General features: G+C 52.8%; 1 protein-coding gene across 3 annotated transcripts in view; it reads right to left on the bottom strand.

Annotated features, from left to right (window-relative positions):
* Positions 1–949: 949 nt before the first annotated feature.
* The window catches only part of ADAP2 (ArfGAP with dual PH domains 2), a 24,187-nt gene continuing 13,523 nt past the window's right edge, over positions 950–11,613 (bottom strand). For 2 of the 3 annotated variants that reach the window (XM_014548873.1, XM_014548872.1), the window contains 5 exons: positions 9,034–9,117; positions 6,039–6,101; positions 4,272–4,349; positions 1,426–1,631; positions 950–1,393 (listed from right to left, as the gene is read on the bottom strand). In XM_014548873.1, coding sequence (XP_014404359.1) covers positions 1,279–1,393; positions 1,426–1,631; positions 4,272–4,349; positions 6,039–6,101; positions 9,034–9,117 — 546 coding nt within the window. In that variant the 3' untranslated portion in view covers positions 950–1,278. Of the gene's footprint in view, positions 1,394–1,425; positions 1,632–3,135; positions 3,365–4,271; positions 4,350–6,038; positions 6,102–9,033; positions 9,118–11,613 lie in introns of those variants that run through there. The other variant, XM_005877610.2, reaches the window with a different exon arrangement.

The following is an 11,613-nucleotide window of genomic DNA, read 5'->3' as shown; positions in this document are numbered from 1 at the left end:
GGTTGCGGGCACATCCCCAGTAGGAGATGTGCAGGAGGCAGCTGATCGATGTTTCTCTCTCATCGATGTTTCTGACTATCTCTCTCCCTTCCTCTCTGTAAAAAGTCAATAAAATATATGTTTTTAAAAAATTGATGAGAGAGAAACATGGGAATCTGGTAACCTCTTGATTCATGGCTCAATACTCAACCACTGAGGCACACTGGCTGGGCTGAACACTCAAATCTATAGAACGTTGACATGAACAGGGCAATACAAACCTATCTATACTTCATCTACATCAGCAACTTTCAACCCATGTGCCGCAAAAAAAAAAAAAAATTAAAACATGCAATACTTGACTATTTGGTCAGGGGCACTGATCTCTTTTCCCTTAGATAGTCAAATAAAAAAAAATGACAACAGCCCACACAGTAATAGTCTTCCGATGTGAATGAATCAAAATTATACCTTGTTTTGGTCAGATCAGTAAAAAGTATAATATGTGGGGGGGTTTTAATTGATTTTTTTTAAGAGAGAGAGAGGAAGGGAGAGGGAGAGAAACATTGATGTGAGAGTGAAACATCAATCCACTACCTTCTGCACACCCCCTATTGGGGATCAAGCCCACAACCCAGGCACGTGCCCTGACTGGGAATTGAACTGGCAACTTGGTGCCCATGATGACGTCTAACCAACTGAGCCACACCAGCTGGGACAAAAAGAATAATCTATGTTTTGGTGTGTCACACAATTTTAGTAATTAGTGTATGTGTGCCAAAAGATGAAAAAGGTTGAAAACTGCTGATCTAGATTCATCAGTTGCTAACATTTTACATAGCAGCTCTGTCTCTCTCCCCAGAGAGACATGTATGTGCTCCCTGTCTTCTTCCATATATATAGCACATATATGTATATATGCATATACTCTACATATACATGTACACATAGTTATTTTTTGCTGAGTCAGTTGTAGACTGAAAATTGTTATATTTTACTCCTGGCCACTTCAATGCATATCCCCTAAGAACAAGAGCATTCTCCTCCACAAATACATCATTATCACAGTCTTATAATACTGTTGGCTAATACACATCCATATTCAAATTTATGTCCTTTGTGCTGTTTTTTTTTTTTAAATCCAGGATCCAATCCAGAATCACACATTGCCTGGCGTTGCTCTCTAGTCGCCTGTAACTAGAACAGTTCGCACACCACTCTCTCTGTCACGATGTTGACACTGAGGAGTCCAGACCAGCTGTTTCACAGAATAGATTTGTCTATTTCCTCATGGTTGAGTCAGATTAAACTGTTTTGGGGCCAGCGTGCCACTTGAGTGATGCTGTGGGTGCCTTCCCATTGCAGTGCCTTCACTGGAGATGTCCTGGGCCTTAAGACTGGGCCGTGGTGAGTCTTTAAGAAGATTAATTTTTTTAGAAGATGGTACTTAGTATTTGGTGGGTAAAGGCCAAAGCTTTAGTCGTGGCAGAGTTCACTGCCAGTGATGGCTGCCAACTACGGGGCGCTCCTGCTGGGTAACCAAGGCCGAGCTGAGAACGTCTCCTTCCCACCAAGAGCTCCCATGGCCCGTGGCCAGCCAGTTCCTTGGCCAGCGGGTCACCTGCTGCTGTGGCCACTCTCTGTTGATGCAGCTGCAAGGGGAAAAGAAGAGGGATGAGGGGGTGGCCGTGCCCATGCAGTCCTACAGGCTGGAAGGAACAGCGCACGGCAGGGGGGACCAGAATTTAAAAAAGAGCTGGAACCCTAGCCAGTTTGGCTCAGTGGATAGAGCATCGGCCTGCAGACTGAAGGGTCCCGGGTTTGATTCCGGTCAAGGGCACATGTCCAGGTTGCAGGCTCAATCCCCAGTGTGGGGAGTGCGGGAGGCAGCCGATCAATGATTCTCATCAGAGATGTTTCTATCTCTCTCTCCCTCTCTTCCTCTCTGAAATCGATAAAAAATATATTTTTTTAAAAAAAGGTGAGAGACAGAGGGGACAGGCACCCCGAGAAGAAGAGAAAAGCGGAGAGTGAGAAACACAGAAACAGAGAGACGCAGACACACAGGCCACGGCGACAAGAAAGCACCCGCTGAGGTGCTTCCCAAGCCACTTCTGCGTCTGTTTCAGAGGCACTTTGCTCAGAGAGTTTGGAAAGTGAAGCGAGTTTGTGTTTACACTGGTCAGACTCAAAGGGCACAAGGGTTTCTCCCAAGGGGCCATATGGGGTCACTTTCTCAGTCTGTACTTTTCCAAACACAGAACTTCCCCTTGGGCCCCAGAAGCCAGGCCCTGGGCCAGAAGGTTCCTGCTCTAGCTCAGAACATCTCCCCTTTATTCACAGGGCTGTTGGCAGGCAGGGAAGCCTGCATGTGACACCTCTGGGGTGCAGGGGGGAGCAGGAGAAGGGCAGACAGGAGGAGGACCCAGAGGAAAGGACACTAAAAACAGCCTTCCCTCTGTGAGTGGGGAGGAATCCCAAATCCTGGGAGCAGGGCCCTGGCCGGGTGGCTCAGCTGGTTAGCGTGTCATCCCAATATGCCAAGGTTGCGGGTTCGATCCCCAGTCAGGGCACAAATAAGAATCAACCTATGAATACGTGGAACAACAAATGTCTCTGTCTCTCTCTCTCTCAATAAATAAAAACAAAAAATTCCCCAGTCAGGGCACAAATAAGAATCAACCTATGAATACATGAATACGTGGAACAACAAATCTCTCTCTCTCTCTCTCTCTCTCTCTCTCTCTCTCTCAATAAATAAAAACAAAAAATTAAAAAGAGAACCCTGGAAGCTGCCCCAGGGTGTGACCTTCGCTGATAGTAACAGGCAGGGCTTTTCTCACGAGGAAAGGGACTTAGGGAAGGGAGCTGGAGGAAGAGAGAGGGAGGCTGCTGGGCCCCTGGACCGGGTTCTGCCAGGACAAACTCCAGATGCTACCGGGGAAGGGCGCCTGGAGGAGGACCTTAGCGTGGACAGAGAGGGCTGCTGGGAATCATGTCCCCTGTCTGTTCTGTTCTTTGGCAGGAAGAGAATAGAAAAGGCGAAAGTCAGGAGCCATGACCCCGGTCTCAGGGCTCAGAGCCGACCCACGTGAAGAAGCCGCTGTCTGCCCGCTGCCTTTGGCCAAAAGCACAATCCCAGGCCCTGCGTCTTACTGAGGAGGTTGAAGGATGTCAAGGGACGGGAGAGCACATCCCGGAAACTCTCCAGCCACTCGCCCTGCTCCTTCTCGCTGGGGCAGGTGAAGAGGAACCTGCGCTCAGGGGTGACGATGGTGAGGCCGGCTTTCCAGCGGTTTCCTTGGACGTTCTTGGGCAGGCCTTCGGACACCTCGTACCCCTGCTCCCGGCTCCCGAGAAACACCTGGCCCAGGTCAAAGGCGTCCTGGAAATAGAGGCCACAGGGTCATCAGAGGTCACACCTGGGGCACAGGGGCCCCCTGCAGCCGTGACGGCCCCCAAACTCTCTTTTAGAAAGAGGTGGTGGGCAGGTCTCTACTGGGAACTTTGGCGAGGTGGGACCCAGAATCTGAACGGCTGAAACTGTAAGAGAAATCACACGCATCATCTGTTCAGATGGTATTTAGTATCGCTCAGCTGGTTAGAGCATTGTCCTGATACACCAAGGTTCCGGGTTTGATCCCCGGTCAGGGCACATACAAGAATGCATAAATAAGTGGGACAAATCGGTGTTTCTCTCCTCTCACTCTCTCTCTCCCCACTACCCCTTCCTCTTTCTCTAAAATCAATTTTTTAAAAAGTCTTTAAGAAGATTAATTTTTTTAGAAGATGATACTTAGTATTTATGGAGAGCTAACTAAGCCCCAAGAACACCAGTGCTTTACAGATGGTGCCTCATGCAATCCTCATGGCAACCTCTCAGGAAGGCACTGCTATTAAGCCTATTTTCAGGAGGAGGAAACTGAGGCACGGAGAGCTAAGTACTCTGTCCAGGGACACCACTAAACGTAGCAGGGCCGAAACCGGAGCCCAGACAGCTGAGTTCTAGAGCCCTCCCTCCTAATCACTGCACTTCCCAGCCTTCTGGTCACACATGGGCCCTGGAGACGAGAGGACGGAAAACACCCATTTGCCTACATTGGCAGCATTTTGGATTCACATAAGGGACTTCCTGCGGGGGAGGGGGAAGCAGCTTCATGCAGAGATGACTAAGACACAAGCCAACGTAGAGCTGTGACCTGGCCAGGTTGCTCCAGCCTGCAGCCTCCCCACCAGCACTGACCCCGCCTCCCTCTCAGGTGACCTGGGGCGGGGCCGGCAGGGGCTCTTACCAGTGGGTTCTTGTAATAGAGCAGCCTCCGTTCCTGGGGGTCCAGGGCAAACCACCTTTTCTTGAAAGGTTCTCTCTGCTGCAAAAGAGGGAACCTTGCGCCAGGGGGGCCGAGCCGGGGATGCACAGAGGTCAGAGGGCCAGGCTGGACTAGGCCAGGGGAGCAGGCCGGTCCCGCTCTGCAGTCACCCGGCGCCCCTCCCTGAGGCCCTGGAGCTCTGAAGGCTGTGCCCTGGGCCCTGCCAGCGTCACCCTGCTGCCTGCAGGTGCGGCTGGGCGTTGGAAGAGGCGCTTTCCTCTTTCTCGGGCTGTGGACAAGGAGTCTCAGAAAGAGGAAGCTGGGGACATCAGAAATGGCTACTGCTCAGCAATGCTGAGAGCCCTGGCCCTGGCCAAAGCCTAACCCAGGTCAGGGGATGGGGGCGAGAACCACGGGCTGTGCACTGGCTGCTGAAGGAAGGGAACGTGCCCAACCGGCGTGGCTCAGGGTTGAGTGTCCACCTAGGAGCCAGGAGGTCGCGGTTCGATTCCTGGTCGGGGCTTGGTCAGGGCTTGACTCCCAGTGTGGGACATGCAGGAGGCAGCCAATCAATGATTCTCTCTCATCCTTGATGTTTCTACCTCTCTCTCCCCCTCCCTTCCTCTCTGAAATCAATATAATCAATTTAAAAAATTATCTTTAAAAAAGAAGGAAACAAAATGTGCAACCCTCTGACTAGCTCTCAAGCTGACGGAGGCTTCCTTTCACACTGATTGCTTAACACCTTTCCCGGTAGTTTTGTTTGTTTGTTTGTTTTTAATATATTTTTATTGATTTCAGAGAGGAAGGGAGAGGGAAAGAGAGATAAAAACATCAATGATGAGAGAGAATCATTATTTCGCTGCCTCTTGTACACCCCCCAACTGGGGATCGAGCCTACAACCCGGGCATGTGCTCTTGACCTGAATCGAACCAGGACCCTTCAGTCTGCAGGCGGACGCTCTATCCACTGAGCCAAACCAGCTAGGGCTTTCCTGGTAGTTTTAACAACCATCCTGGCAACATATCACACCTTAAAAAAAAAAAAAGCCTGGGATACTGCCGCTTTGGGAGTGTCTTTAGGGAGCTCCTGCTTTCCCCTTCCTTTTCTCTTCTCCTCCTCCATCCCCCCTTTCTCTCTCCTCACGCCACCGCACCCTCTCCAGTCAGACTGCTGACTTTGAGCCTCGCCCTACCAATACGCTGTCTGGGTGTGAGGTGCCCTCGGGCAGCAGGAGCCTCCACTGCCCTCCCTTTCCTTCACGGGCAAGTGGGAAGAAGCAGCCGCTGAGGGGTTAGGACTGGTTTGGCAATGGGAGCAGAGGCGGTGCTTGTGCTGGGAGGGCCATGCCCACGTGCCACGCATGGTGCACAGCTGTGACTTCTCAGGCTAATCTCCGGCCCCTGACTCACGTGGACGCCCCAGCAGGGCCCCAGCACAGAGCGCACGGTTGTGGAAAAGGCAAAAGCTGGTCCCCAAGGAGTCCCTTGCAGCGATGCTTTCCCAGGAGCAGGGTCATTTAGGGGAGTTAAGAGGAAAGCAGTGGAGGGTGGTGTTGATAAGGAGGGAGGATGCCCGGTGATAGGGAGAGGCACCTGCAGCAACACTGGCCAGCTGGCCCCTTGGTCCTTGGCCCCGGGAACTCACACACATTGGTCTACTTCCCTCCTTGTCCCACTTCCCACGTTCTGCCCGCCTGCCCGCTGGGCCAGGGGCCAGGAAAGCCCCCAGGGACCCGGAGAATGTACCTTTGGACCAGTCTTTTCCATGAAGCCTTGTTTGAGGTAGTTCCTGGTGATGAGGGGCACGAGCTGGGGAAAAAGAGACACGCACTGACCCCCTGACTCACAGCCCGGGGGGTCGGGGGTCACGCTCCCCACTGAACTTGGCTGGGCCACAAAGGGGAAGTCTGGAATGGGGAAGGATGTGTGTGCGCGTGGTTCACGGGGTTATATTTGGAACGTGGTGTGGATGCAATATTAATATTTCAGCAGAGCCAGATGTGTGCGGGGCTTCCCAACACAGCTGAGTCTTGGTTGAAGAACTTAAGGAATGCTCCGAACCCCCCCAGGAGGTGGATACAGACGAGGCTCTGAGGAAACCCTCCTGTAAGGGTCCCCTATAGGTCTAGTGTGTATCAGGCTCTGGGAGCAATTCCCAGCCACCCCGTGAGGTGGTAGGAATTATCACTATAATGGTACAGTGGTCAAGGGTACTCCCAAAGTCACCCTGCCGGGAGGATGGAGATCTGGGATTCACACCTAGGGCTGATGGACACCAGACAGACACACGTGGTCCTCCTGTGATGCCAGAGTATAAACACGCCTCTCATCGGGCCCCTGGCCAAGACCTGGTCATGGGTGGGGATTCTGATACAGGGCCCCAAGGAGGGGACAGCAGAGTGGGAACGTAGAGAAAGCTCTGGACCAGGAGTCAGGAGACCTGGGTTCTAGCTCCAGTTCTGACCTCAACTAGCCGTGTTCCCTGGTAAACCCTGCCTCCTCCCAGCCTGTTTCCCTCCCTGCAATCAGGAGACGGAGGACTGTGATCTTCAGGGTCCCTTGCAGCTTTCCCTGCTGCCCCAGAGACACCTCCAGGGGTTGATGCTGACTCCTGTGCTCCAGGGGGTCAACCTGGCAAGCCTAGGGCTTCTGACCACAGCCCAGCCCTCTGGGGCGGGGGGAAGGGGGCTTCCAGAGCTCCAGGGCAGAGGCAAAGAGGAAGTGAGGTCTGGGGAATAGGAATAGGAAGTCTGAAATGGAGAAAATTGTGAGCCAAACCCAAAAATATAAACTATACAACTTCCCTTCCCCTAAAACATATTCTATAGACTTTAATCCCTTCATTTGCAGAAAAAAACAGAGTCCCTTCTGCTCAACAGTCTGAACCTGAGCCGAGGCAGGGCCAGCCTAGGCCGAGGGAAACACCTCGCAGGAGGAAAGACACGTGGATGGAGTATGTTCACTGTACCTCAGATGCCTTGGCTCACCCGATTCTCACAATAGCCCTGGGAGGTAGGTGTTGTCCCCATGGTGACAGATGAGCAGGCTGAGGCTCAGAGAGGTAAGGGGACTTGCCCTAGTAACACAGCTTCCCTGGCTTCAGTCCATGCATCCTCAGCACAGGACCAAAACCCCACGAGGACACCCGGGCTCCTGGCATCTGGATGCCTAAGCGACTGCCCAGGACCTCACACAGACATAGTGGAGGAAAGGCAGGGGGAGATGGGCACATAGGGGTAGTCATGGCAGATGAGGGAGGCGCGAGGACATTGAGGATGTTGGCCAACGACCAATTTCCTCTGCAGAGGTCAGCAAAGTTGGAGCACCAGCTCAGATCCAGGCGGCCGGCCGAGCATCTGCACTTTGCCTTCCCTGCTCTCCAGTCAGCAGCCAGCACCCCAGCACCCTGCCCCCAGGAACGTGCACTCGCCAGTTCTGGGTGCTGAGTCTGCAGACCCGGAGCACCCTGACCCAGGCGGCTGGGGCCGCTTTCAGAGGGTCACCATCTCGGTGCATCACTGGGCCTGGAGTGGACCCCCATCCCAGGCACTTGGCTCCCTGAAAAGTCTGGAATGAAGGAGCGTTTAGGTTTTCAAGGAGGACCTACCAGTTTGGAATAAGACAGCCCATCACTTACAAAATCCTCGTAGTGTAGGGCCTAAACTAAACACCCGACCATAGCACCTCGAAGCTAGGAGGGGCCCTGAAGATGACCTAGAATTCAGTGGTCGGCAAACTCATTAGTCAACAGAGCCAAATATCAACAGTACAACGACTGAAATTTCTTTTGAGAGCCAAATTTTTTAAACTTAAACTATATAGGTAGGTACATTGTCATTAACTTACTTAGGTTACTCCTATGGCTTAAGAAGAGCCGCACTCAAGGGGCCAAAAAGCCGCATGTGGCTCGCGAGCCGCAGTTTGCCGACCATGGACCTAGATGAAGTGCCATCTTACAGATCTGGAAACAGGTGTGCAGAGAGGTGGTGTGACCTGCGTGGGTCACACAGCAGGTCAGCCACAGAGCATCCATGAGAGCCCAGGCCTCCTGGCTCCAGGCAGCAGCCTCTGCCCCACACAGCCCGCTTCCCCCCCACACAGCCCGCTTCCCCAGCCAAGCCTGAGAGAGGCACAGGATGCCCCAGACGGCTGGAGACAATCAACACGAAGTTCAAGGGCTCACCCTCTCCTTGGCCATGGGAGGCAGATTTTCCTGCCAGAATTGTAATGGGGAATTGCCTTCCAGAATATGAAGGGCAAGGGGGATGTGAGCGTGGGAAGAGCACATCTGATTATCCACTTGACCTTCCTGGGACTCAGTGTCTCATCAGCAAAATGGGAACAGTCACCCCCACCTCACTGCCTGCTACAGGACTATGAGATCAAAGGAATTACGAGATAAAAGGGGCTCTAAAGCACTTTGTAAGCAGTGTGGTGGGGATCGTGTGCACCTTGTAGAGGGGAACGGGTCAGGAAGAAATGCCCGAATCCTGAGCCCTTTGACACCCGAAGGGGAGCGCCTGGCCTGCCTTTCGGAGGCCGCCTCGCTACGGGTGAGGCCCTTACCCCCAGCCTCCCCAGGAGGAAGCCGTTGGTTGCCCTCGGAGGTTCCCAACCCCAAGTCTCAAGGTCTTGCCTACAAACCAACCTAGTCTGGCCTCTGAGTGTCTTCGAGGTCAGCAGACAAGGAGAGGAGGTGGCAGAGAGGAGACTCAGAAGTTGGGGTCCACTGTTAGCTCACCTCAGACTCTGGGAGCTCAGGAAAGGCCGCCTTTAGGTATTGCAGACGGGCTGCGCGGAGGGCATTGAACCAGTCCACTATCTCCTGCAGAGAAAAAGGCAAAGGACAAACGGACAGCCGGTGAGATGGGGGTGTGGGAGGGGGAGGGCTGAGAGTGGTGGTAGGAAGCTAGCAAGGTTTTCAGGTCTGTGCACGGGCATTCCGCACACACACATTCCCCCAGTTCCACTGAGGGGCCTGTGGGCTGATCACAGGCAGCTTGGGGAACAATACCAGAGCCCGGGGGCAGAAGGGGGGCGCCCAGGCCTCACCTGAGCAAGTGGAAGCCACTGGCAGGGACGTCTGGAGCCGTGGGAAAGGCCCAGTGAACTGCATGGGAGTTACGCAATGGCCGAGGACAGTCCTTGACATTTTCTCACCGGTGTACGAGTCCCTGAGGATCTTGTTACAGGGCAGCTGTGGGCTCAGTGGGTTGGGGTGGGGCCTGAGAGTCTGCATTCCTAGCAATCAGCGATGTGATGCTGGTCAGTAGGACACACTTTGAGGAGCAAGAGTCCTCACTGCCCTAGCCCGTTTGGGTCAGTGGATAGAGCGTTGACCTGTGGACTAAAGGGTCCCAGGTTCGATTCCAGTCAAGGGCACATGCCCAGGTTATGGGCTCGATCCCCAGTGGGGAGCGAACAGGAGGCAGCTAATCAATGATTCTCTCTCATCTTTGATGTTTCTATCTCTCTCTCCCTCTTCCTTCCTCTCTGAAATTAATAAAAAATATATTTTAAAAAAAAAGTTCTCACTCAGATGTCAAAGACCGGTTTTCAGGTGGGGGCATGGGCACCTGGGGGTGCTCCTCCACTGGGGGTGCTCATTGCTTGGAGGGCAGCGTAGGCCGAAGCCGGCTTGGACCTTCTGCTGTCACTCCAGGAGAACGCACTCCTCAGCCATGCGAGCACCGTCACCTCTCACCAGGTGGACAGCTCACCAGCTGGCTCTGCTGCTGCTCTGCTGCTCCCCGACTGGTCCTCCCCGCCCGCAGCCAGAGTGATGTTCACTTTGCAAGTCTCTTGAGTCCAAGATCGAATCCTCTCCACGACCCTCAAGAAGAAAATCTACGCTCTTTGGTCTGACTGACTTTGCCCTCTGAGTTCCTTCCATACAAAGCCATTTGCAATCTCAACACATTCTGTTCGCTCCTCCTGGAACTCTATGCCTCATCCACCTCGCTCCCCTCACCCACGCATACGTATGGCCTAGAACAGTGGTTCTCAACCTTCCTAATGCCGCGACCCTTTAATACAGTTCCTCATGTTGTGGTGACCCCCAACCATAAAATTATTTTCGTTGCTTCTTCATAACTGTAATTTTGCTACTGTTATGAATCGTAATGCAAGATGTATTTTCATTGTTACAACCTGAACATAATTAAAGCATAGTGATTAATCACAAAAACAATATGTAATTATATATGTGTTTTCCGATGGTCTTAGGCGACCCCTGTGAAAGGGTCGTTCGACCCCAAAAAGCAGGGGTCCTCAAACTTTTTAAACAGGGGGCCAGTTCACTGTCCCTCAGACCGTTGGACGGCCAGACTATAGTTTTAAAAAAAACTATGAACAAATTCAGCAACAGGCAGCAGCGGCAAAAACACCCGGCGGGCCGGATAAATGTTTTCTGTGGGCCACATGTGGCCCGCAGGCCGTAGTTTGAGGACCCCTGCCCAAAGGGGTCTCGACCCACAGGTTGAGAACCGCTGGCCTAGAACATTCTACTCATCCTGAAGGTTAGTTTAGATGTTGACATAGATTTTTGCTCAGCCCAAGCCCTGCCTCCATGAGAACTGCCCCACCCATTCTCACCCACCCACCGCCCAGCCACAGTTGCTGCGATGATCCCGCCCCTTCTTGGCCACAGCAGCTGGACCAGGGCTGGACCAATGCTGGACGGGGCTTATGAAATGCTTTCTCCCAGGAATCTGGAATTGGGAGGCAGAAAGACTTGTTCAGGTAGCTGCAGTGCCGCACTTTGATGTAACTGGGTGATTGAGTAATTCATTTGAATATGATTTTGAAAGAATGAAACATAATTACCCTTTGTCTCTCCCAGGTTTGTTCCAAGTTCTGAGCTCTCTCTCTCGTCCTGGGAGTTACGAACCTTTGTGTGTCTCAGGCACTAAGGGAATGGGCCGTCCCAGGAAAGACCCGGCCTAGGCCTTCACTTTGGAAGGTCTCTCCAGTCACACCTTGGGGCCAAATCCAACCTGCATTTGGTTTGTTTGGCTCCTGAAGTTTTGTTTGTTTCAATCCTCTGTACAGGTTTTCTGTTTGCCACAGCCTCACAGCTGTCCACGTCACCTTCAGATCACCTGCCTGGCTCCTGCTGGCGTGACTTTGTGGCCCCTCGCTTATGCCCATCTCGTGGAGAAACTGGGGTATCAAGGGAAAGAGCAGAATGGCCAGACCTAGGTTGTCAGATGCTCTACAATAGGGCAAGTGGGAAGGAGTCAGGTACCATAAATGTCAGAGACCTTGGGCACCTCAGCGAAAGTCCTCGTAGCAGTGATTGGCACGGGGGAGGAGGGGGGAA

This window comes from Myotis brandtii, unplaced genomic scaffold, assembly GCF_000412655.1.
Source record: "Myotis brandtii unplaced genomic scaffold, ASM41265v1 scaffold523, whole genome shotgun sequence".
In the NCBI taxonomy this organism is placed as follows: domain Eukaryota; kingdom Metazoa; phylum Chordata; class Mammalia; order Chiroptera; family Vespertilionidae; genus Myotis; species Myotis brandtii.
This window is presented reverse-complemented; position numbering and strand designations above follow the sequence as displayed.